Source organism: Thermobia domestica, chromosome 1 (genome assembly GCF_964235325.1).
Source record: "Thermobia domestica chromosome 1, izTheDome1.hap1.1, whole genome shotgun sequence".
Taxonomy (NCBI): domain Eukaryota; kingdom Metazoa; phylum Arthropoda; class Insecta; order Zygentoma; family Lepismatidae; genus Thermobia; species Thermobia domestica.
Window position 1 is genome coordinate 345384501 of NC_137454.1, and position 22389 is coordinate 345406889.

Sequence of the window (22389 nt, forward strand, 5' to 3'; positions counted from 1 at the left end):
CGGTAGGTAGTACGGACAAACATTTCGTAGGTCAATCTTACTTTCCACCCACCTTTTGGATTGTGCATTCGAAACATATCGTTCCCATTTGAAAATCGCAAGAACGGGCCATGTGCCCCCCATTGCACCACAAATGGGGGCTTCCGGGACCTTGTGAATATTTTTTGCGGATTCTTTGGAGCCACGTTTGTAAAGCAATTTTTTATTTCAACTTGATAGCATGTACTGTTCTCCAGAAAAAGATAGTGTCTGGGTCGTTCTGGAACACCCTGTATAATATTTTAACTTTGAAAATGTTTTGATTGTAAAATATCACGTAGATATATAAGTTAAAGAGAAATTCGTAATCATCATAGAAATGTTTAGAGGATCATTTAATATTCTACACATATCAAGATGTAAATGGCATTTTATTTGCATTAGTTATGTTTATCATTATTCAAATATGACATGAAAATAATAATCAAGTAAAAATAGGCGTCTCTTATAATATAATTTGTAGCAAATTGCATATTCACAGTATTTATTCAGTCATCTTCATCTGAGTCTACAACATCGTCTAAGAATTCAGACATTTCTTCATCTTTTTGATAATTTGAACATATTTAGATTTTGCACATATTAGTACACTTTAATTCTTGTTTCATGCGCTCATAATCGGGTGACACACAGTTCTTAGCACACATACACAACAACAGGCTGCACTCCTTGTGGAGGTGTTGCTCTTTAAAGTTCTTATATGCTTTCTCACCTTTCTCATAAGCATTAGGTAAATCGTTTCTGATGTCCACAGAAGCTATCATGCCAGAAGATATTAGATTCCTTGAAAGGATTTGTCTATTGCTTGTCAATATCTCAACCATCGACGAAACATTTTTCGTCTTTCTTGATATTCTCGATCAAGATAAGTGATTTCACTTTTTGGTGAAGAATCTGTGACTTCTCCAAGCATACGTAGAAACTCTGCAATTACATCTGAAACTAAATGGTAGTCCTACCTATCAACAGCAGCATGCCGAGTGCAAAATTTGATTGTTCCAGCAGGGCATTGGATGTCTTTGTTGGCAGTCTCTTCGATTATTTGATCTGCAGATATTTTTCCAAATGGATTGACTGTCCCCATTTGCACGGAGAACTAACCTCTCTCAAATGCTTCATATATTCTTGGATGATTGTTTTCAAGAACCTAACATTTCATTGCAATATATACCGAAAGATCGCGTGCATAATTTAAATGGTCATACGCAAAACATCCCGGGATCATCTTTCGAATACTTGCCAGATAAAGCAGTCAGTTACCTTCTCTTGTTGCACGAACTGTCATTAAAAGAACATCTACCATATCCATATAGGATAGCCAAACCAATGTTTCTTCCAGACATATTTTTTGGGGAGGCACTGCCCCCAGGAGCTCCGAGAGTACCACCCCCGGAGGAGACCAAAATAATATGCCAATAATATAATAATAATAAATAGAATAGTAGCAGGAGTGCCCTTCCAGAATACTAAGTGTGGTTTCCGGAACATTGTTGCTAAGAGAAACACTGATCCAAATGGAAGATAGGTCACCATTTTCGTGCCTTACGTGGTCCAGATATGCTCCAAGCATTTTCCAAAATGTTGCTAAGTACTGTTCTGACAAAATTTGAGATAACTGTTCAGTAGTGGCGTCCCCTATTTCTTCGAAAAATTGTGATATATTAGGCTCAACTTACTCAAATTCTAGAAAGATATCTCTGTGCTTGGACTCTAACCATAACCTGAATTCGTTGAGCATTCTCATCAGTGTCTCAAGTGCTAGCTTGTGCATACGAATAGAACGGTTATAATGCTTGTCTTGTAAGATTTGAGTTATGGATCCCTCAGCGACAGTTCCTGATTCGGAAAGGAGCTCCGCAAACCAGAATCTTGAAATCGTCTACCGATAATGTGCATGAAGTTACAAATAGTATGGAATACTCCAAGGTTTAAAACTATTGTCCTTGTCCAGTACTTTTCAGGATTCTTCCATAAAATTGTGTTTGCTTTTGAGTAAATAGCTTGATCTGCAGTTAGAACCAAAGACTGAAGTTGTAGTAGTTGTTCTTTTTTTATGACGAGTGAATGATTTAGCATCTCATATATTGTAGTCATACTGGTGGTTGGGGAGTGTATTGTTCGTAGGCAGCTAACGTTTATTATGTTACTTTCACGATTCCTCCGTAGATTGATGTTGAATCCAGTCCAACTTGGAATTAGGTGATTCTGGAGATGTATACACCACAACATAATCCAAAGTGAATTTTTAGACCTTGACGCTGCGACTAGCTCTTCACAAATAGGATCATAATGCCCAATCACAACTGGACCAACTCTTTTCCCAGGGATGTTAGCTCTTTCGTGGCACCAAGAAAGGTTCGTTATCTTGTCATTATTAGTATTTTTGTTCTAACTAGAGTACTAATCTGTGAACTTTGGTTACAACTGTACTGCAATCCCATTCACAGGTTGAGTGGTTCCCGCTCCAGACAGTCTTCTTCAACCTATCAATGTTGTCCCAAACAAGTTGAATAAATTTTTCAGGCAAATGTCTTACTCGTGGACGATAGTAAATTTGAGGTGTTTGGTTCAGCTGGTCAGCAATATGTGTGGAGGAAGAAAACTGAACAGTTAGAAAGTAGAAATCTGATGTCGACAGTGAAACATGGTGGGGACATGTGATAGTGTGGGGGTGTATGTCGGCCAATGGTGTTGGGGAGCTTGTGTTTATAGATGGTCGAATGGATCACCATGTATATTTACGCATTGTTCGCAAAAATATGCTGAAAAGTGCAGAGCAGCCTCAGATAAAAGACACGTTTAAGTTTTACCAAGACAATGATCCCAAGCACACAGCAGCGACAGTACGTTTGTGACTTCTGTAGAAATGTCCGAAGGTACTTCCAACTCCTTCTCAGTCACCGGTTTACCCAATCGAACATCTGTGGGGAATTTTGGATAAGAACGTTCCACGCACACCAATCAACTCCAAGGTAGAATTACATGGACGACTGGCAGAAGAGTGGGGTAAACTTACTGACAAAGACACCAGGCGCCTTTGTGCGAAGCATGCCAAGGTGTCTGCGGGCCGTGCTTATGCGGAAAGGACATCCTACCAAATATTGATTGAGAGAAACCGAATATTAATGTGAGGTCCGAACTGGCAGCAAAAAAAATATAGACAGAGTTTCTTTTGTGTTTAATTATTTTGTTTCACAAAGAAAATATTCAGTTTATTATTAATGCAGTATCGGTTCTTGTTTACCATAGAAATGGTTTGTTTTGTTTGATTATTTGTGACATTGAAGTCAATAATCGCTGCGTTACGCACTGACCGAATATTAATGTTAAAGGATGCATTTCATTGTAGGGCAGCAAGAACAATAGTCCGGTACTATATGATAACAAATCTTTTGGCCAGACTTGTTTAAACTTGTTTTATTTATGCTGTTAAAGACATAATAAGTGAAGAAGCCATAGTTGATTGAAATGTACTTTTAATTTCTGGTGATAAATATTAAGAAAGTACAAAGTTTAAAATAGCTTAATTTACTGAAATCATTATCGTGGTAAGTTTTGGTGGATACTAAAGTAATTATAAACGAACTGGTACGTAATATTTAATTATGCAAAGTGCTTCAAAACAACACCTACAACGTTTGGGAGATGATTCCTAACACCCAAGAAGTATAGACCAACCTGGGTGCACAAATGCTTCCTTTTGGAGTTTTAGGTATAAGGTAACATGTAATCCTTGGCGGAAAATACCAGATTTATATAAAGATACTTATTCAAATTAAAATCCTATATATAACGTCGTTACTCACAGGTCCTCAGTTGTTAGTTTCATACAAGCAAGACTACGAAAACCACCTTAAAACATTTTACACATTGCATTTTAAATATTACCTTTTATTATGGCACATCACAACTAAAATAACTTTACTTCTTAAATTGGGCATGCAGTTTACATAAGATAGATCCGGAATTATATTATATTTATTCTTCGTTGCTATGACAACGAATCTCTATTATAACAAAACAGCAACGTATATCAACTGCAAAGAAATTACATCTACATATCCTTTTTTTTCATATACTGCTTCTTCCTTTTCTTGAATAGCTTGTGCATAATTAAAAAGTATATTCTGCCCACAAATACAAACAAAGGTTAAAATACAAGTATCGTTATATAGGCTGCCAAAAACATGAAAAAATGAATTTTAAATGTCCATAGTCCCAATACTATGGGATCTACCCTAGTCGGGTCAAGACTTCATTTAAGAACTAGCATGTGCTCAATCCAAATATCCATCTTTCAGAATCCTGCGGTCCTTCTGCAACATTTTGTGCACAGGTAGTTTGTGTGTACTTAAAATTATATGCCCTTAGTCAAACTCCTTCTATAAAAATTGTTGCGTGAGTAACGCAGGATTCTGAAACATGTATTTTTGGATAGCGCACAGATTATTTTCTCAGTGAAGTCTTGTCCCGACTACGATAGGTTCCATCGTTTTGGATATAGGGAGCTGTAAAGTTCATTTTTTCATTATTTCGGCAGCCTATAACTCCGAAAGAAAGCATTTGTGCACCCAGGTTGGTCTATACTTTTCCGTCTCATCTTGCTGTCAGGAATCACCTCCCAAACGTTGTCGGTGTTGTTTTGAAACACCCTGTATATATATGTATTACAATGTCGAGATACATTAGAAGGTTAAAGTAGGATAGGTCTTCGTGAACAATAAGATAAGCTTATGTGTTAGTATAACGTAAAAAAGTAAATCGAATCACATTAATATAATGTTCCATTTATTTATTATTCTATTGTTACATGATTTGAATATTTGGGCAAATGTTAGTAGAATAAATTACAAAACTATTTACAAAGCATTTCTGGATTACGAAAACAAGCGATAATAATTGTAGATGATATAAAGGTGGCCTATGTCTTTTCTACTCATACTGGCAATGGGAAAGCGACATTTTAGGAACATGATATCTGGAACTTGACATCTGCAAAGAAAGAAAAATAGTTTTCTCTCAAATAATTGTTCTTAACATGTAGTAAAGTTATAATAATACAAAATTTGTAAATAATTGCAAGCACTGGCATCTCTGGCATGTAAAATTTGGGGGGAGGGGGAAGGAGATGGGGAGAGCAAAGAAAGTTATTTAAATGGTCCAACCTAGCCCAACTTGTTTATTATCTTTGATTCCATTTGTTACTTTTCTGCTTACCGTCACGGACCCCCTAAGGTATATCAAGAACTCGATTACAATCGTTTCTCAGCCTGAATATTATATTCCAAATAAATATAATTATTATAATTTATATGTTATTCTCTCGTTATAATAAACTAAATTCGTTATTCAACTAAATTAGAATAAAATATTTAATATTTTGTACTCCCAAATATTGGGGGGACGCGTCCATCTCGTTCCCCGGCCAGAGACGCCATGATTGCAAGTACCTTTGATGTTACAGTATTTGTAAGTAATACCTTTTACATAATATTGAGTGTTTCTAAATGGAAATATTCCAGGTCTCAGTTAAAAGTATTTTGTCTGTTTCTGTATTATTTTATATAACTTAGCCTAAATTAAAGAAGTATCAGAAAAACATTAGAAATGAAATTTATTAGATTTTTTTTAAAAAAATTGCAAATATGTTTAATGTCCCATGATTATGAACTTTAGGCTAAAAGAGACGGATGATTAATGAAAATGGGGTGATAGTGAAATTAGAAATTTTGTGTTCTCACAGCGGAAATCGATCCCCGGACTACTACCAAACGCAAATATATATATATATATATATATATATATATATATATATATATATATATATATATATATATATATATATATATATATATATATATATATATATATATATATATATATATATATATATATGTGTGTGTGTGTGTGTGTGTGTATACCAGTATATATAGACTATTATTATTATTATTTCCGAAGGAATGCTAGACTTAGACTTAATTACTATACGCTAATTAGTAATTAACTAAATGGCATCAGAAACGAGAAGATTTATTACCGCAGAAGCAATTATATTCTATCGTGCGCGAAAACTATATAGTCCAGATTTATATATCATACTAAACTTTGGCTAGCTGGGGGCTCCGCCCCAAGACCCCCGAGTCTACTCGGCCTACGGCATCGCATTTCTTTTATCTATCGGCTTTTGAATCTACAGTGAATTTTGAGAAATTGCTCTTCATATTTCCTGAATCTGTCCATCCAGGGGCTTCGCCTCTACACACTGTCTTTGCTCGGTCTACGGCCAGGCACCTCTTAACCCCACAATTCTATAATTTCTTTTCCAATTTCAACTATCTAAAAGATAAGATTTTGTATCCTAAGAAAAACGTCCATTTAAATAGCATGAGAATTTCTACATCCCCCTTTAGACCCCTAAAAGTTACGAATATTCACTTATGGCAATTTTCCCGTCGGTTAGTCCTGGAAGGCTACCATCATGCCACATTTCATCATTCTAATCCTGCCGGAAGTACCTAAATATTTTGGGGTGTAGAAGACGTCCGTATAAGTAACATGGGAAAGATTTTTCAGTTCCCCATAAAACCACTCTACGGTTGAGATTTTCTTATTTCTCATGATTTACCTAGGTAACGCTAACGAAAACGTACAAGCATACCGAATTTCAACTTTTTATTCCAATTCTAAGTACCTAAAACATGAGATTATGTTCAAAAAAGGCCCATTTAAATAACATGGGGAAATTCTTCATCCCCTCTTTAGACCCACTAAAAATTTAAACATATTCACTTTTGGTAATTTTCCTGTGCGTTTATCCGGAAAAGCTACAATCATGCCAAATTTAATCATTGTAGCCCTACAGGAAGTGCTCAATAATTTGTGTCAGCTAATTTAGTTTCATATATAGTTCGGATTTGTTGAACTTCTTTTGTATTAGCTTTTCGTCTCGTTACCAAAAGGACTCTATTACCAGAATATCTATACTATTGAAGTAAATTCTTAGTAGAGTATGAGTACTTTCATAAACCTGTTAACTTTAGATTTTGCCAAGAAAGCTTGTATCGAAAAAAAAAAATATTGAAAAGTTTGTATCGGAGTTGAAAAATTCTGTTTCGTCGTGTTGATCATCATTGCTATTTCACGACGTAGGATACCCGGATTCGATTCTCGGTGGAAACTCTTGTGGCTTGAAGCTTGTGTTTAACCTGTAACTCCACGTCTGACATAGCCTTAATGAGAAGTATAGGTAAACTTTAAGACCTACAACTAATAATTTGTACTCTAGGAGTGAAAGAAAATTTTTATTATTGCCAGCATTTGGAAAGTAAAGAAGTGATATTCTGTGTACTGGAGAATATTATTAGGTTCTCTAATTTTATTTAAAGGTTCTCTAAAGAGGGGGAAATATTCTAGAGCTACTGAACAAGCACATGTTTGTGAATTCTACCTATGTAGAACTGAAAGAATTCACATAGATACCATACATCACAAGGGTTTAAAGTAAGGTGGTGTTATCTTACAACTTGCTATCATATTTGATTTTATCATCTTAAATCTTGCTATCATATTTGGTATTATCATACTACGACATTATAATTATTTGGGGTAAGAAATATTAAAAACATTCCAAGAAATATTTCCGGGAAAGTTGATCCAACGAAAACTCACTCTATCAGTAAAATCACCCATTCGGAAATCTTCAGAAGTACAAGAATAAAAACCTTATTCTAGGGATCATAATGAAATACTAGTATTTATTCATATATGACATCAAGTAAATTATTAGCCATTTTGAATCTAATCGCCATATTGAAAAAACACTTACATAAGTAACTATTCTGGAATTTTATGAGAAAAAATGAATTATGCTATATTATAGAAAGGTTAATGACTTTTGAGAAGTTTGATTTACCATGAGTTCATTGCTATATTTGCTCTGTCTGTCCGTGTATCCGTCCGGAGACAGAAAATTTCAAGAACTAGTTGATGTATAACTATCAATTCTGACAAGGATATAGAGGCTAGAAATTAGGAATCGAGCTCGTTGATGGAGGTGATCCATCCAATTGATCTCAAGATATGGACAGTCATAAATAAGTTCTTTATATATTCCTGTGTAGTAATTAGGTATATCACCCTTGCTTGATATACTTGCTGATGAGATAAGCGTGTTAATATAATGTCCAGAATACACAATACTAATATCTCCGTTAAATACAACACTAAAGTGAAACTAAATGACATTCTACTCGAATAAGATTTTCGTATTTTCTATGTTCAAATATTCATTCATCTCACTAATGTTTTTGAGTAGGTTTGGACGGTGAGGCAAATGCAGAAAGTTAAACCTCAATTTGCTGCTATTTGTTTTAAATAGAGTACACATACATATACGCGTAATTGTTAGTCATTATTGAGAACATGGCTGTTTTCAATTATCACTTTCTTACAAATTGTCATCAGATTTTCTTCTACATCCAAACGTAAACTTTCATCTCCATCGGAGAAAGGAAACTTATTGAAATTATAAGTTTTAAAATTTGGTCTCGATACATCAAATGATGTGGAACCTGCAGCTCTGTACATACCAGTATGTGCCACAGACCATTAGGAAGATAAAATATCGACAAAGTAAATAAATCTCCAAGGCAAACCGAAAGACTAACGTATCCTATGGTTTAAATTTACAATCCATAGTCAAAAGACACAATATGTTCTCTTAATTTTAAAATAATGGTAGATATTATTTTCAGAGTAACTTAATTCGAAACTTACAAGAAAATCGAACATTTAAATAGTTTTCAGTTTTCAGGAAACTAAAAAAAGACTGCTGTTCATTTTAATTTTCTTTTATTTTGTTTTTGCAGAAACAACACTATTTTAAACTACACATGCGAAAATTGTATTTTTTAAGAATATACAGAGCTATTTCAAGTGAATGGAGAGAATTAGCTCAGACGGGTGGAAAACGAATGAGAGGGTGTTAGAAATGGAGGAGGAAAACAGAAAAATTTTAAACATTATCAAGAAGAAGAAGAGAAACTGGCTGGGACGTTGGCTAAGAAGGAACTGTATCATAAGAGACGTGGTAGAGGGTATGGTGGCAGGTAAGAGAGGGAGGAGGCGAAGGAGAGTACAATTAATGGACGATATCAAAACAGAGAGTTCGTACGTGAAGACGAAGAGGTTAGCGGAAGACCGCGGAGCATGGAAGCTTCTCAGTTGCAGCAAGTGACCTGGCAATAATGGCAGAATACCCATGATGATTTCAAGAGATAGGTACGTACGTATATTAACTTGATACAGAGAAATGAAAACAAATGTCCGCTCTAGTAATGAATTTTACATTTGCTTGATTTCTTCTTTGATATCAACCCTTCCATTACTTCTAGTTTTACCCCGCATAGTAAAAGACATTATGTAGAACGATTTTTAAAGTTTTGTTTTATAAATTGTATTTATAAAATATTTCCCATCTCAGAACCCTAAACTTGCTTTAAAACTGCATATCGAGGAGAGATATTTGGACACAGTGATCGAGCTTCTAGCAAAGATTTTCTTAAAGAAAAAGAGATATCTGTTTATAGATCACTGACTGACAAAGTAATGTTTCAAAAACTAATATATTTTCATGAATAAACAGTGTTGCCACAGTCCTAGCTCTGGAGTGGGCTGAAAAATAGTACCAAATTGAAACAAAAAGGGCTGAATTCATTATTTTATACCATAGGCGGTAAATGTGTCGGGGAACGCGGGGGAACGCCGTCTCCCCACTTTAAGAAAATATCTGTGGCGTTCCCCACTTCTAAAAATTACAATGGGCAAAGATAGGCACGGCGGACGGCGTGACGTCATGCATCCTCCTACTTTTTCAGATCCACTTTTAAACCTGAGTGTAATACATGGCTCTATAACATGAAAGTAACAGAGGTAAAGTTCTATAACACTACCCTCTTTTCCAAGAGTTTAAATCAAGAAAGTGTTTTTTTTAAAAAATAATTTAAAAAAAAACATCCAAATAGGACGACTAAAATTTGTACCACACTGCTTCTTTCTCATGCGCGGCGCGGATACGCTCGTCTAACGTCATAGTTCGCGTCATTTCCGGCATAGTTCGAATTACGAATTTTCTACACAAAGTTCGTAGCGTTTTGCAGTGCAACGTCACAAAAATGAATGTTCAACAGCATTTTTTAAGAGTCAACACACAGTATGAATAACGAGAGTTGTAGGAAGTCTTACTGACACTTTTGAAAATGTGACAAGTATTTGTTAAATGGTGCTGAATTGGGTAGAATTGTACCAACTTTTTCACAAAAGGGGCCGAAAATATCTGCGTGGTACCAACAGGCCGTTGAATGACAAAAAGGGCTGAATTTGGTACAATTGTACCAAGTGTGGCAACACTGTGTATAAATGTCTCAGTTTTAAAGTACGTATAACTATGATACATCTTGCTTTCGATCATAAGGAAGAGATGATGTACAGATTACGCTCACTCAAGTCATTGTGGATACGTTTTAACCCTATTAGTCACTAGCAACATTTCAAGGGTGACTTTCATTTTGCAGAATCCAATTACTGATTCTCATCTTACACTACTGAAAGTAATTTTTACTTGCAAAATAAAAATAATTTTTATTTGTAATGGTGAACGAAATTTCTATTTGTAAATTTTAAATTAATTTCCACTTAAAAGGTAATTTTTACTTATATTGGTGAAAATATCAAGAAAGTTCACTATTACCATATTAACGCATTGAATAAAAAATTCCTAACAAGCTTTTCCTACCATCTGTACGTACAATTTCGAAATGAATCTACCTAATTCTTTTTAAGGCCTGATCCCTATCCATTCTACTCAATGTTATTGGAAGTAGCGCTTATCACTGTCTTCCTCCGAGCCGTCCATAAAATCCCGTTATCCCTGGAAGTAGCAAAAACCACAGGTTAAGTGCCGTATCGCCGGGACCAATTTTAATAAATTTACAGGGGCAGTTGGAAAATCTATGTAATTCTGTAAGGAGGAATGAGTGAAAGTGATGTAAGTGAAATAGTAAAAGTGAAGAAAGTTATTTTTGTTTATTGTTTTTGATATTGTATGTGGCTCTGTATGGTGAGGAGGAAGGACTATTTAGCTCAGAGGTACATTTGTTATGAGATACCGCGAAAAGCAGTATGGAAATGGCGCGTATATGTCAAGGCTGTGACATATCATATGTTACTTATGTGGAACTGTATAAAAATAACGAACAACAGTTATTGAAATTATGTGAGAGACACGGTATGCTGAACAGGCGAACAGTGTGTGGTAAAGGTGGAAATGAATTGAAAATACAAAAGAGGAAACGAACATATTATTTTCAGTGTGGGGAAAGGGTACGTGCGATTTAGTGTGTCAAAAAGCTGAGTTGAATCGTTGCAAGTATGAAACCATGACAAGTGTTGTTGAAATTGTTATGATTGCCAAAACCGACATGTTGTCACTATCCTCGCTTACGTGTATACCCACTGTGGCTGAGCCGGCTGTTCGCTTCGAACGCACCCTCACGCTACCACGCGGGCACACCAGCTTCACTCTGCGTTGGCACGGTTAGGTAGCATTCGTGCTTTTATTAGCGACCAGCACAGGTTGGTTTCTGTTTTCTGCACTGTAGTTTTTATGTCACTAATGTAATGTAACGTTATCTAACGTAACTTAATTTAATCCAACAAAATATAACCGAATGCAGTAGATTTTGGTGTTTTTTTTTTTTTTTCATTTTTCAAACTGGTCCGGCGATACGGCACTAATGCCTAAACCACGAAACGTGCGTAAATAACTACACAAAAAGAACTGAATGACATGAACAACAATGCTTTCGAGAAGTTTTATTGCGATAGAAAATATTAAGTATCCAAAATATCAGTCTGTCGACTGTCATTCTCATGACAAGGATATTACACCGACAGATTCTGTTCGACATTTTTGCGGAGCATTGCAGATGTAACTTGAGCGAAAGCTTGTTTCACAGCTTCTCTCAGTTAGGCAGTGTTATTTTAACGATTTTATTGCAATTATGACCTTTATGATCCCCCATATCGCATTATCACAGGTGGTGAGATCTGGGCTTCGTGGTGGCTAGTCAAGTGGTGCGGGAAGATCTACGTCCAATCCAACGTCCAGGAAAGAGTTCCGTAAGATGTTCGCGTACGACGAGGGCATCATGCTGAAACCAACATGTTTCTTTGATTCCGTACTCCTCCAAGAGAGGAACAAACCAGTTCTGCAACATGTCCAGGTATTGCTGGTCATTCACAACACCGTCGAGAATGAATGGCCCGACACACGTCTGATGTCCACGCCTGCCTATTTCATTACATCCGGGGAATTCTGTTCCAACACTTCGTAAAAGCGTGGATTGTCCTTGGACCAGAAGAACACATTACGTGTGCGAGAACTCCTGTAAATTGCACACTCGTCGGTAAAGATCACATTGCCGCGTTCTGGTATTGTGTCGGACGTCTGAAGGAGTGCCGCACATGTCCCCACTCTCAGATCTATGTCTGCGCCCGATAAGTTTTGCATGGGGGTAGGTCGATATGGGTGCAGTTCTAAATATTTTTTAATGTGCATTTATAAAGGGGTAACGGGAAAACTTACATTAACATTTGTGAAGTAGTAACGGAACTTTGTGACCACCCTATATATTGGAGGATTAGGAGTAATTGATTAAAGAAGAGGTGGGGAAATCTGAATGAAGTGAGAATCAAAGATTAATTTGTGTCCACTACTTTGTCAGTCTCTTAAGGTTTTGTTCTTAAAACTAACAGAACTAATTTGAGAGATGAAGTTATTGCATCCTCTGAATAGGATGAAAATGTATTTTCAAAATAGATACTACTACTATTGCTGCTACTATTACCAGTAGTAAGAGTTACGAATTATTTTGGCCAAATCGAAAGACAAGATTAAACTTACATGCAGGGAAAGAAAAGTCTAGAACGAGGAAAAATTCCTATTTTTATAACAAAAAATCAAAAACACACGTTTGATCGAGATTTTAAACGTGTATAACAATTCCTTAATTTTTCTTAAGCAAAAATTTTAATAAGAACCCTACAATGTGGCAACATTTTATTGTTTCTATTTATACATACTTCTGGGCATCACCATCAACTTGGACCTTAATCTTGTCATGTGTCAGTAATGACGACCCCTTTTCATGCACACTATCCGAGAAAGGGGAATGAAGGAAGCAGTCTGGAACCTGTATGTGAGGTACCATCTCCGCATTAGCCTGGTATGAATGCGGAAAACCCAGGAAAACCTCATTCAGGTTGGCTAACCTGAAACAGCGGTTACACTTTCTGGACCTTGCATCCCCACCGGCAATCAAACCTTGGACCGCTTGCATCAAAGGTGAAAGCGTTAGTAATTACACCACAATAGGCCACATGAGGCAAAATTAATTTGTTTAAAAAAAACATTCAAAGAATGACTTACTTATCAGGTGAATTTTCTTCAAGCGAAGCTTAACGAAAGCATCTAATTATATAAAATTTTAGTATATTTTAGAAATAATTATTTCTGCGATGGTTCTGCAGTGTTGAATACTTCATGATTCAATTAAGGAAAATGTAAGTGTAATAAAAACTTATAGAACATTTAATCTCTTTGTTTGTACTGTACCGTACATCAAATTAAAAGAAATAAATTAAGTAAATTAATCGGTTGTGTATTTCATTTAGTCTGCATACATAATTGTGTTTCAATTTACTGAGAAGAGACGTAGGAGATAGAATTGACGTTCGATCCTTAATTGCTGTTTTCATAATCAGACAAAAAAGTTACTTTTCATTCTAGTACTTCTGGACTTCTGAATTATTGGAATCTAGCAATGAAACTGGAAGCAATAGAGATTCCTGTTACAATAGAGGGATCATGTCAAAGATACTTGTATAACTCCTTTGGCTCATTGAGATGATAATAATAATAATAATAATAATAATAATAATAATAATAATAATAATAATAATAATAATAATAATAATATAAATTCTCACTATAGTTTATCAGTTTTGCTCAATGGGGATACACTCCCACGATTTATATCCCGTAGGGTAGAGGAGATGGATGATTAATGAAAATAAATTGGTGAAATGAAAATTTGGAGGAAAATGGGAGAATCTCGAGATAACTCAAAGACACGGTATTGTCTACCAGAAACTCTTTTGGCATGGGATCCAACCAGAAACATTTGGTATCAGACATGAGCACTGTATCACGGAGTCACCGTACCTCCTGTGACATCAATATTGAGAGCGGAATTTTCACATTTCCACCCCTTTCGGTTTCAATGTGGATGTATGAAAGAGGTGAAACTTAACCTTTTACACAAAATCCATTAGAAAAGAAACAACTGAGTTTCGTTTCATGGTGTGAAACGACAGTAACTTCCAAACTATGCGAATTCAATACTCAAACTTGAAGTAGTGCACCCAAAACTACAGACTGCAATGAAGGAATAAGATTAAAAATAAAACCTGTTCCTCAGATGCTGATTCTATATCAAAAAGCCATTATTTGCTACCTTTTACTGTTCCGGCTCTATAAAGCTTAACATTGAAACTGGAAGTGTTAATTGATATCTATGACTTCCGCTTGCAATAAAGGAATAAACTATGAGGGGGAAATATATTCTTGCCGTACTAAATGCATAGAAAATAACTGCTTGACGCCATCTACTTCCGTTTTATCTATTGTGCAATCAACGCTGTAGTATCGTAGATTTTCACCACTTCCGGAATCAACAGATAGATAAAAGTCGTGATAAAACTCATTGTTGGGTGCTGAACCTGTGTAAATAAATAGATAAACAGTTTTCGAAATGTCTTGCACAGTGCGGTAATTTAGATTTTTTCGGGGGAGGGGGGCAATATTAATGCATATTTGGGCCCTCTAGAAAAAAGTTGTTTTTCTAATTCTTGGGCCCCCTCTTTCCATTTTCTCTCCCTCTTTATGTGTCCCCGGAGCCTGTGGTCTCTCCCGCGCGCCAAGGTCTTAGTTACGCCCCTGGGCCCGTTCCATGCATGACAAATTAATTAAGGGGACAATGTTGACCAATCTCAAAGCCATACGAATAAGTATTATTTCCAGGACCCCCAATAATAGACATTTTTACTGAAATGGGCCCACGACACATTAATGTTTTATTTGCCTTTTGTGTGCTGTTTTGTTTATGTAATGTAGTGTACCTGTTTGATGCTTCATTTATAATTTGATGTTCGCATCGTATATGGAGTAAGAAAATTTTGTCTTAAAGTGGGACCCCCTCGAACGGCTGGGAGCTTCCCAGGGGGGGGGTCAGTTCCCCTTCCTGTCTCCCACAAGTTATGGCCCTGCTCTTACCCTTTCCACTGTATGAAAATAGATACTGAAACCGGAAGTCTCAATAAATTTCGACCACTTCTGATTTTGGTAGAGTGTTCTTTGTGGAGATGGTAGGTTCTCTTGGGACGCTGAATCGATTACAAAATAACTGATTATCAATATCTTTTACCGTTTTGCTCCATGGCAATCAGTAATGTTCAACTGTTTCCGGTTTTCACGGTTGCAGATGGCGATGATAAGCTTACTTCAGACGCTGAATCGGTTGCAACAAGCCGCTTGTCGCTGTTACCGTTTTCTTTGTATGGCAAGAAAAGTTGAACGGAAATGACTAACTTCTAGTTAAAATATCAGGTTAATGGAGAAGATGGAACGATTCTTGGGACGCTGAATCGATTCCAAAGAACCACTTTTCAATATCTCTTACCGCTTTTGCTTTGATACATTTCAACAAAGAGATAGGCAGATCGACAGACAGACGGAAAAAGCCCATCGAATGCAAACTGCATTCGCCATGAAATCCGATTGTAGTCTGAACAAATAACGAATCATTATTATTTTCTTTAGCACTTGTAGAATATGCTACATTTCTCTGAAAATGCCGTACTTACTTGGGTATAAGTACTCAATTAAAATTTGTATCAATTTTAAGAATTCGTTTATCATGCGGAGATAAGGAAACCTTATACAGGATCACTAGAGAAAATGCATACAACCACCAAACCAATATTTCATCATTGACTGCAAACCCAGTGACTTGTTAGAAATACCTTTTTGACTGGAGTTACCAGTAGTCAAAAACACTGTGCTTCAATTTACATGAACTGAAAAATTAAACAATCGACGATAGCAGTTTACAGTGTGAAAATTATTATTATTTACAATTTAAAATAAAAATGAAATGAAATCTTTAAGTTTAACGTCCCACGTTATGCCGGTTAGACTAAAGGAGACCTTAGCAAATGAGGAAAATGAAGAAAGTGGGAGCAAACGGGAGAACCCCGAGAAAACCCACAAGCACTTGTGTTTGTCCACCACAAAGTCCACACGGCGCGAACTGGGATTGAACCAGGGACCCCAAGCACCGGAGGTGAACGCTCTACCACTGAGGCACCACGACCCAAATTTACAATTTGAATAAATCTATATAAAACACTATTGAAATACATCCACTACGATTTACCTCTGATCTCAATATCTCCACAAAAACGTACAATACAAGTACAAGTGATTCTCCAGAAAAAGAATATATAGCCTATATAGTACATACATGAAATTTTTACGAATTATCTACTTTGCATCTCTAATGAATAATAGTACAATCAAATTACAATAGTCATGGAAGATAAACCAAATATAATAAGATATTATGGATATGTAAGTAATACATTAAGTAATAGAAAATGATAACTGACTACAAAGAAGCGAGTTTCGTCTCAGTGTGTGAAACTACGGTAGAATTACAAATTATTGGAACTGAATACTCGGACGTAAGTTATTACATCTGTAACTACTGTTTGCAATAGAGTAATAATATCAAAGATAGAACCTGTTCCTCAGACACCGAATTCATATGAGAAATCCATTATTCGGTATGTCTTACTGTTTTAGTTCTATTGCAATAAAGATGGAAACCGGAAATCGTTAATTTGAACCAATTCCAAATTAAGTAGATGATTAAGGGAGGAGGCAGTACCTACTCTTGGGAAGCTGAATCGATTTTTAAAAAATGTATGTCGATATATCTAATCATTTTTGCTTTACAGAAATGAGTACTCTAGAAGTAGTAGTAAATTTCAACCACTTCCGGTTTTGACAGTGTTGCGAGTCATGATGGTATATACTCAAGAGACTCTGAATAGATTGCAGAAGACTGCTTGTCGCTATCTTTTACCAGTTTTGTCCTCTGGTGATAAATGTCGAAAGTGAAAGTGGTTAATTAGAACCACTTCTGGTTTGAATAAATGGTTAATTATGGTTACGGAATCTAATCTTCGGATTCAATTGCAGAAAATTGTATTTCTATATATCTTACCGTTTCTGCTTTATGGAAAGTAGTATTGAAGCCGGAAGTAGTAGTTAATTTAACCAGTTCCGGTTTTGGTAGAGTGTTGCAGGTGGTCTGTTGAGACCCTGAATCGATTGCAGACCGAGGTTACTTGCCTAGGATATAAACCAGAGTAGTTCCTGAAATTAGGGTGATAAATCCTAGACGCATGAGGGAACTCCTAATCACATAACTTTGTGGAATAATATTACCTCCACTAATAGGTTACAGGGGGTGTGAATAAAGTAACAATTATCAGAAACTCTTACTGCTGATCTAGTGACTAGCACACTTGCACTTGATGCTTGGGGTCCCGAGTTCGATTCTTGGTGGAAGAGCACAGAAATTCAAAAGCATTATTGTGATTTGGATTCCATCTTAAACCGTAGGTCCAAGTCTCACATAGAATACGTGATAAAAAAGACGCTAAGCTTTAACAATCTACTATTATCAGAAATTCGCAAATTAAATACAATAATTTATATGTAATTGATATGTATTTTATATGTGATTACTTCTTCACATTTCCCTGTATTATGCATAACGAATGTTAACAGAATCCCTAATTTCACATAGTTTAATAATTACGGTATGATGAAGACTCTATGTCAAAGCATTTCGATGTGAAGAATTTTTTTACGCTCCTTTCTTCTCTCCTCCCATTTCTATTGTGGTAGTTTGCATCCCAGTTGTAATCTTACTTTAAGATCCGTCTCATATAGTCTCAGTGATAAAAAGGAACTTAAACTTAATGCAATCCGATCTAAAGTGTAGGACACAGTCGGATGCGTGTGGGTGCACTAGATGAATGAAACAAAAGCGAGGTTGCCATATGTATGACGCGTGTGGTAAAAGAACGTAGCTAAGCACTACAGCGCGAGCAAATTGCACACTGATGTCGATGTGTACAAAGACCCGGCAACACCGCAGAACTTTCATTTGCTAACAAACTTTAAAGGTAACTCGTAGTGCTGCATTCGAGCGTCATAGACGCTGACCTTTACCATAGTACGAGTTGAATCGTTTCCATACGTATATACATAGCGTGTACTTCACTCTTCTCATTTCATCCTTATTATTAAGTAGTTTCTATTGCAGAATTGGCCCCAAAAAGTGTCTTTGAAAAAATATATATGCATTCATACTGTGGCACATACTTCCAATAAGACGCAACAAAATAAATGGACAACAAATGTAGTTAAGAAACAAAAAGATAACATAACTTACCAACTTACCTCTAATGTGATGGAGGAAGAGGCTGGACCCACGCGTTATCTGGAGCTAAATGATCCGCGAACCTTTTCTCAATATGTCCGTAACTGTCTATATGTGAGTAGCCGTAAGGAGCGTTGTATCTATTCTGATTGAAAAGCCTCGTGAGTCCATTGATAGCTGCTAATACCAAAGCAACTTTTCCGACCAGCAGACCTTTGAATGCGAGGAATTTGACAGCCACCAATCCAAGCGTAATTAAAATGGTGTAAAGTCCGCCAAACATAAGAAGAGATGCACCTAATTTCTTCTTTTCGTCACCACCTGAAAAAGAAAATGGCTTTAATTGGTAAGCAGAAATACTGAATATTCCTTTGAGATCAGGGGGGGGGGGGTGACATTCATAGAAGCTGAGGAAACGCCACTTCCCCCAAGGAAATAGAGTAATACATTAAACTTAACAAACGAATAAACGTAACCGCCGAATAAACAATCGGACAAACGTAAATCGAATAATCGAACAATCGAATAAACGTAAGTGGACCGCCGCTGCTTGAGAATTTCCCCGACACAAACACAACCTTATTGTAAGTTAATAGGTTCTCAAGTTAACACTATATATCGTTTGTTAATTAGTATAATTAACTCTCGTTTGTTAATTAGTTTTGAAAGAGAACATATTTTTTAAAATGCTTGTTTTAATCTATTTTCAAATGTGTTGCGAAAAATCTTGAAAATCTTTAAGTTTGTTGGAATGTTTAATAATAAACTATATGTATGAGAAAATCCCGCTTTACTCAGAATTAAAGCTGGTTATTTTCGAAAATACTTGTATCGATTTTTAGAATCAAACAAGAGCTCTAATTTTTTTTTCTTTATGAAGAACACTGTCACAGGTATCGTGTATCTTGATATGTTGGACTTTTTAAATTCCTCAGATAAAAATGAACAACAATAAGACGTGATCTATTACTATCAATAAGACGGTGCACAGGCTCATTTCCTCATAAAAGTTCGCGATTTTCTTGCTTTCGCTTCCCATGTTGGTGGATTGGCCTTACAGATCAAATTCCATGGCCATCTCGCTCCCCACAGTTGGCACCTATGGATTTCTTCTGTGGGGTTTTGTTACAGATCAAGTGTATGCTCCGCCCCTACCAGATAATCTTAAAGACCTTAGAAACAGTATCTACGCTGAAGTTGCAGTAGTTACGCCCGATCAGCTGTAACTAGTGTGGGAAGAAATTAATGTTTGCTGGCACTAGTCGTGAGATGTTTGTCACATCACCAATGGGAGTCAAATCGAACAAAAATGAGACTTTGGTGTTACACTTGAAGTGTTTTGGTACAAATTGACACCTATCTTGTTCCTGTAAGTAATCTCAATAAATTTATATAATTGTTGCCTGAGATTCAACACCGCGTATCTCCAATTTTGGCGAATTTGAGTTTTTGATACCATTAGAATCAGCATACGATGGCGCAAATCTGACTGAGTGGTACACCTGTATCACGATAAATGGCTCTGTTACTCCCTCAAAAGTAATACCGCATATAATGAGGCTAAAGCTAGTTTTCGAACAGTTCTTTGCCTCTGCTGTAAAGTTGGTGAAATGTTTCTTACGCGGTGTTCGATCTCAGGCCACGATATGCTTTCAAAGTTGGTCCGTTTTGAGTCACCCTGTATATAGTAACAACCTCATATAAAAGTAGCAAACGAATAGGGTGTTGTAACCCAACTTAGGTCACTGTGCAAATTTCATCATGTACAGGGTGTCCAATATACAATGCAACCCGGAGTTTAGCATAGTAGAACTTTTGAACCGGAAGCGGTACACAAATAATAGTTATACCAAAATGAAACTTTGTTCATTGATATATTTTTAAACTAGGGAGAAACGACTGAAGTACACTAGGAACCACACAGTGTTGCCAGATGTAACCGAAGGTGTAAATCATTTTTTTTTTTTTTACAAGTCACGTAAATTGACTCATAACTCATTCGTATGGATGTTCTGTCGTTAATTTTCAAATTGTATAGTTGGAAGAGATTGAAAACTATGGAATGAGAAAAGGGTTTTTCATTTCCACCGGTAACTAATCGGAAGAGGCCTCTGTAAGAGGTTACTAGGGACGTATGTCAGGAAATGAGTTAAATTAAAGTTTCAAGATTTGACAATAAGATCAACCATGATAAGTTAAAGAAAATCATGTAGAAAATAAAAAATTTCCTGTTCCTTTTCTTCTATATTTCATGTGTATAATACATTTCAAATCATTGAGGAAGCGCTGCTCTTATCCTAATTAAATATTTAGTTTGTACGCCACTATCTTCAAAATAAATTAGACATTCAAATGATACTACACCCATGCATCACGAATATAAAATATAAAGAGAACTTCGACAGTTCGGGAAATTTCTTTGGGAAAATACGTATGTTTTTTAATAATTTAGGTCCAGCAGTGGGATTCCACTATTAAGTATCTACATCAAAAGTACACAAAACATACTACATTACGTCCGAAACTACATTTCTCCCTAATTATATTGACATACGAAGCTAGATAAGATTTTAGAAATCTTGGAAGGTCAAAAACGTCATTTAAGAAGTTCTTGCTCTATCCTGATAATTATAGGTTCATGTTTCGTATATGATTGTCTTCAGAATGAATTAGGGTTTTGAATGAAATCAAATGCATGTGTTACGATTCATAAATTCAGATGAAATTCGATAAAGTGTCTAGGTTTATATCTTCCCTATCCTCTAGGACCTAGTGCCATATCTTCGGTCATTCTCAATGTGTTACCAGTATTTTGACTGAACTATTTTCCCCCCTGTACTTACAGAAATTGCCCCGAACCTGAAAAAAAATTTAAAATCACCACTGCTTCAGAGAAAGAAAGATTTTATGCTGCTCTTAACGTTAATTACTACTTGAAAGAACTACAATAGTCTATCATGAAAAATATAAATATATAAACGTAGTTATGAGAATAACAAACTTACGCCCTTCCACTGCAGACACTGGTTCAACCGAGACATCAATAAGTCCATTTTCGTTTTCACTTTTAGACACCACAAGGTTTCCTCCTGGGAACATATTTAGCTTCAGGGACAAACTTCTCATCAACCTAGGAGCGAAATCAAACAACAGACTTGCCCAATCTTGATCGACAAGAGCCCTTGCAGATTCAGACCTCGTTTCACTATCTCCATCGTACGCAATGCTTACTCCGTCAGTTATATCCAAAGATTTTGTCTCCAGAAATTTGTATACGTCTGCCAAAGCCCTTAATTTGATACAATGCATATCTCCTTCTTCCAGACAATCCGACATATGCTTTTCTGATATTTCTTCATCAGTTACGACTTCTTCATGGTGCTGCGCACTTGTGCTAGTTGAAATGAGAAGTATTATTAGGGCTAATGAAGACAAAATTACTAAGTCTTTCGCGGAGAACATAACGTTCCTGTCTTGATCTTGCTGGTAAGGTGCAGTACGACTGAGGTATCTAATAGTACAGATTGTTCTTTTATACCCAGGATATAATAATATTCTTATTTAGCTAGGAACGGAAATGTATTGCCAGTAAAAGGCATAAAATTATGACCGTAGTTAATGTAATAAAATTTATATTGAAATTCAATGCTAACATTTATTTACTATTCACGAAACGTTAGTTTTAGTAATGTAAAACATTACAGACAGGAATTTAAAT

The 22389-nt window shown here is 36.0% G+C and overlaps 1 protein-coding gene across 1 annotated transcript; it reads right to left on the bottom strand.

The window, feature by feature from the left end:
* Window positions 1–4870: 4870 nt before the first annotated feature.
* LOC145668099 (uncharacterized) lies at window positions 4871–22133 on the bottom strand. The gene is made up of 3 exons (XM_081735625.1): window positions 21677–22133; window positions 18692–18992; window positions 4871–5031 (listed from the first exon to the last, which is right to left on the bottom strand). Exons 1-2 carry the CDS (start codon window positions 22131–22133, stop codon window positions 18694–18696), a joined length of 756 nt encoding a protein of 251 aa, XP_081591751.1. The 3' UTR covers window positions 4871–5031; window positions 18692–18693.
* Between the last annotated feature and the right edge of the window lie 256 nt (window positions 22134–22389).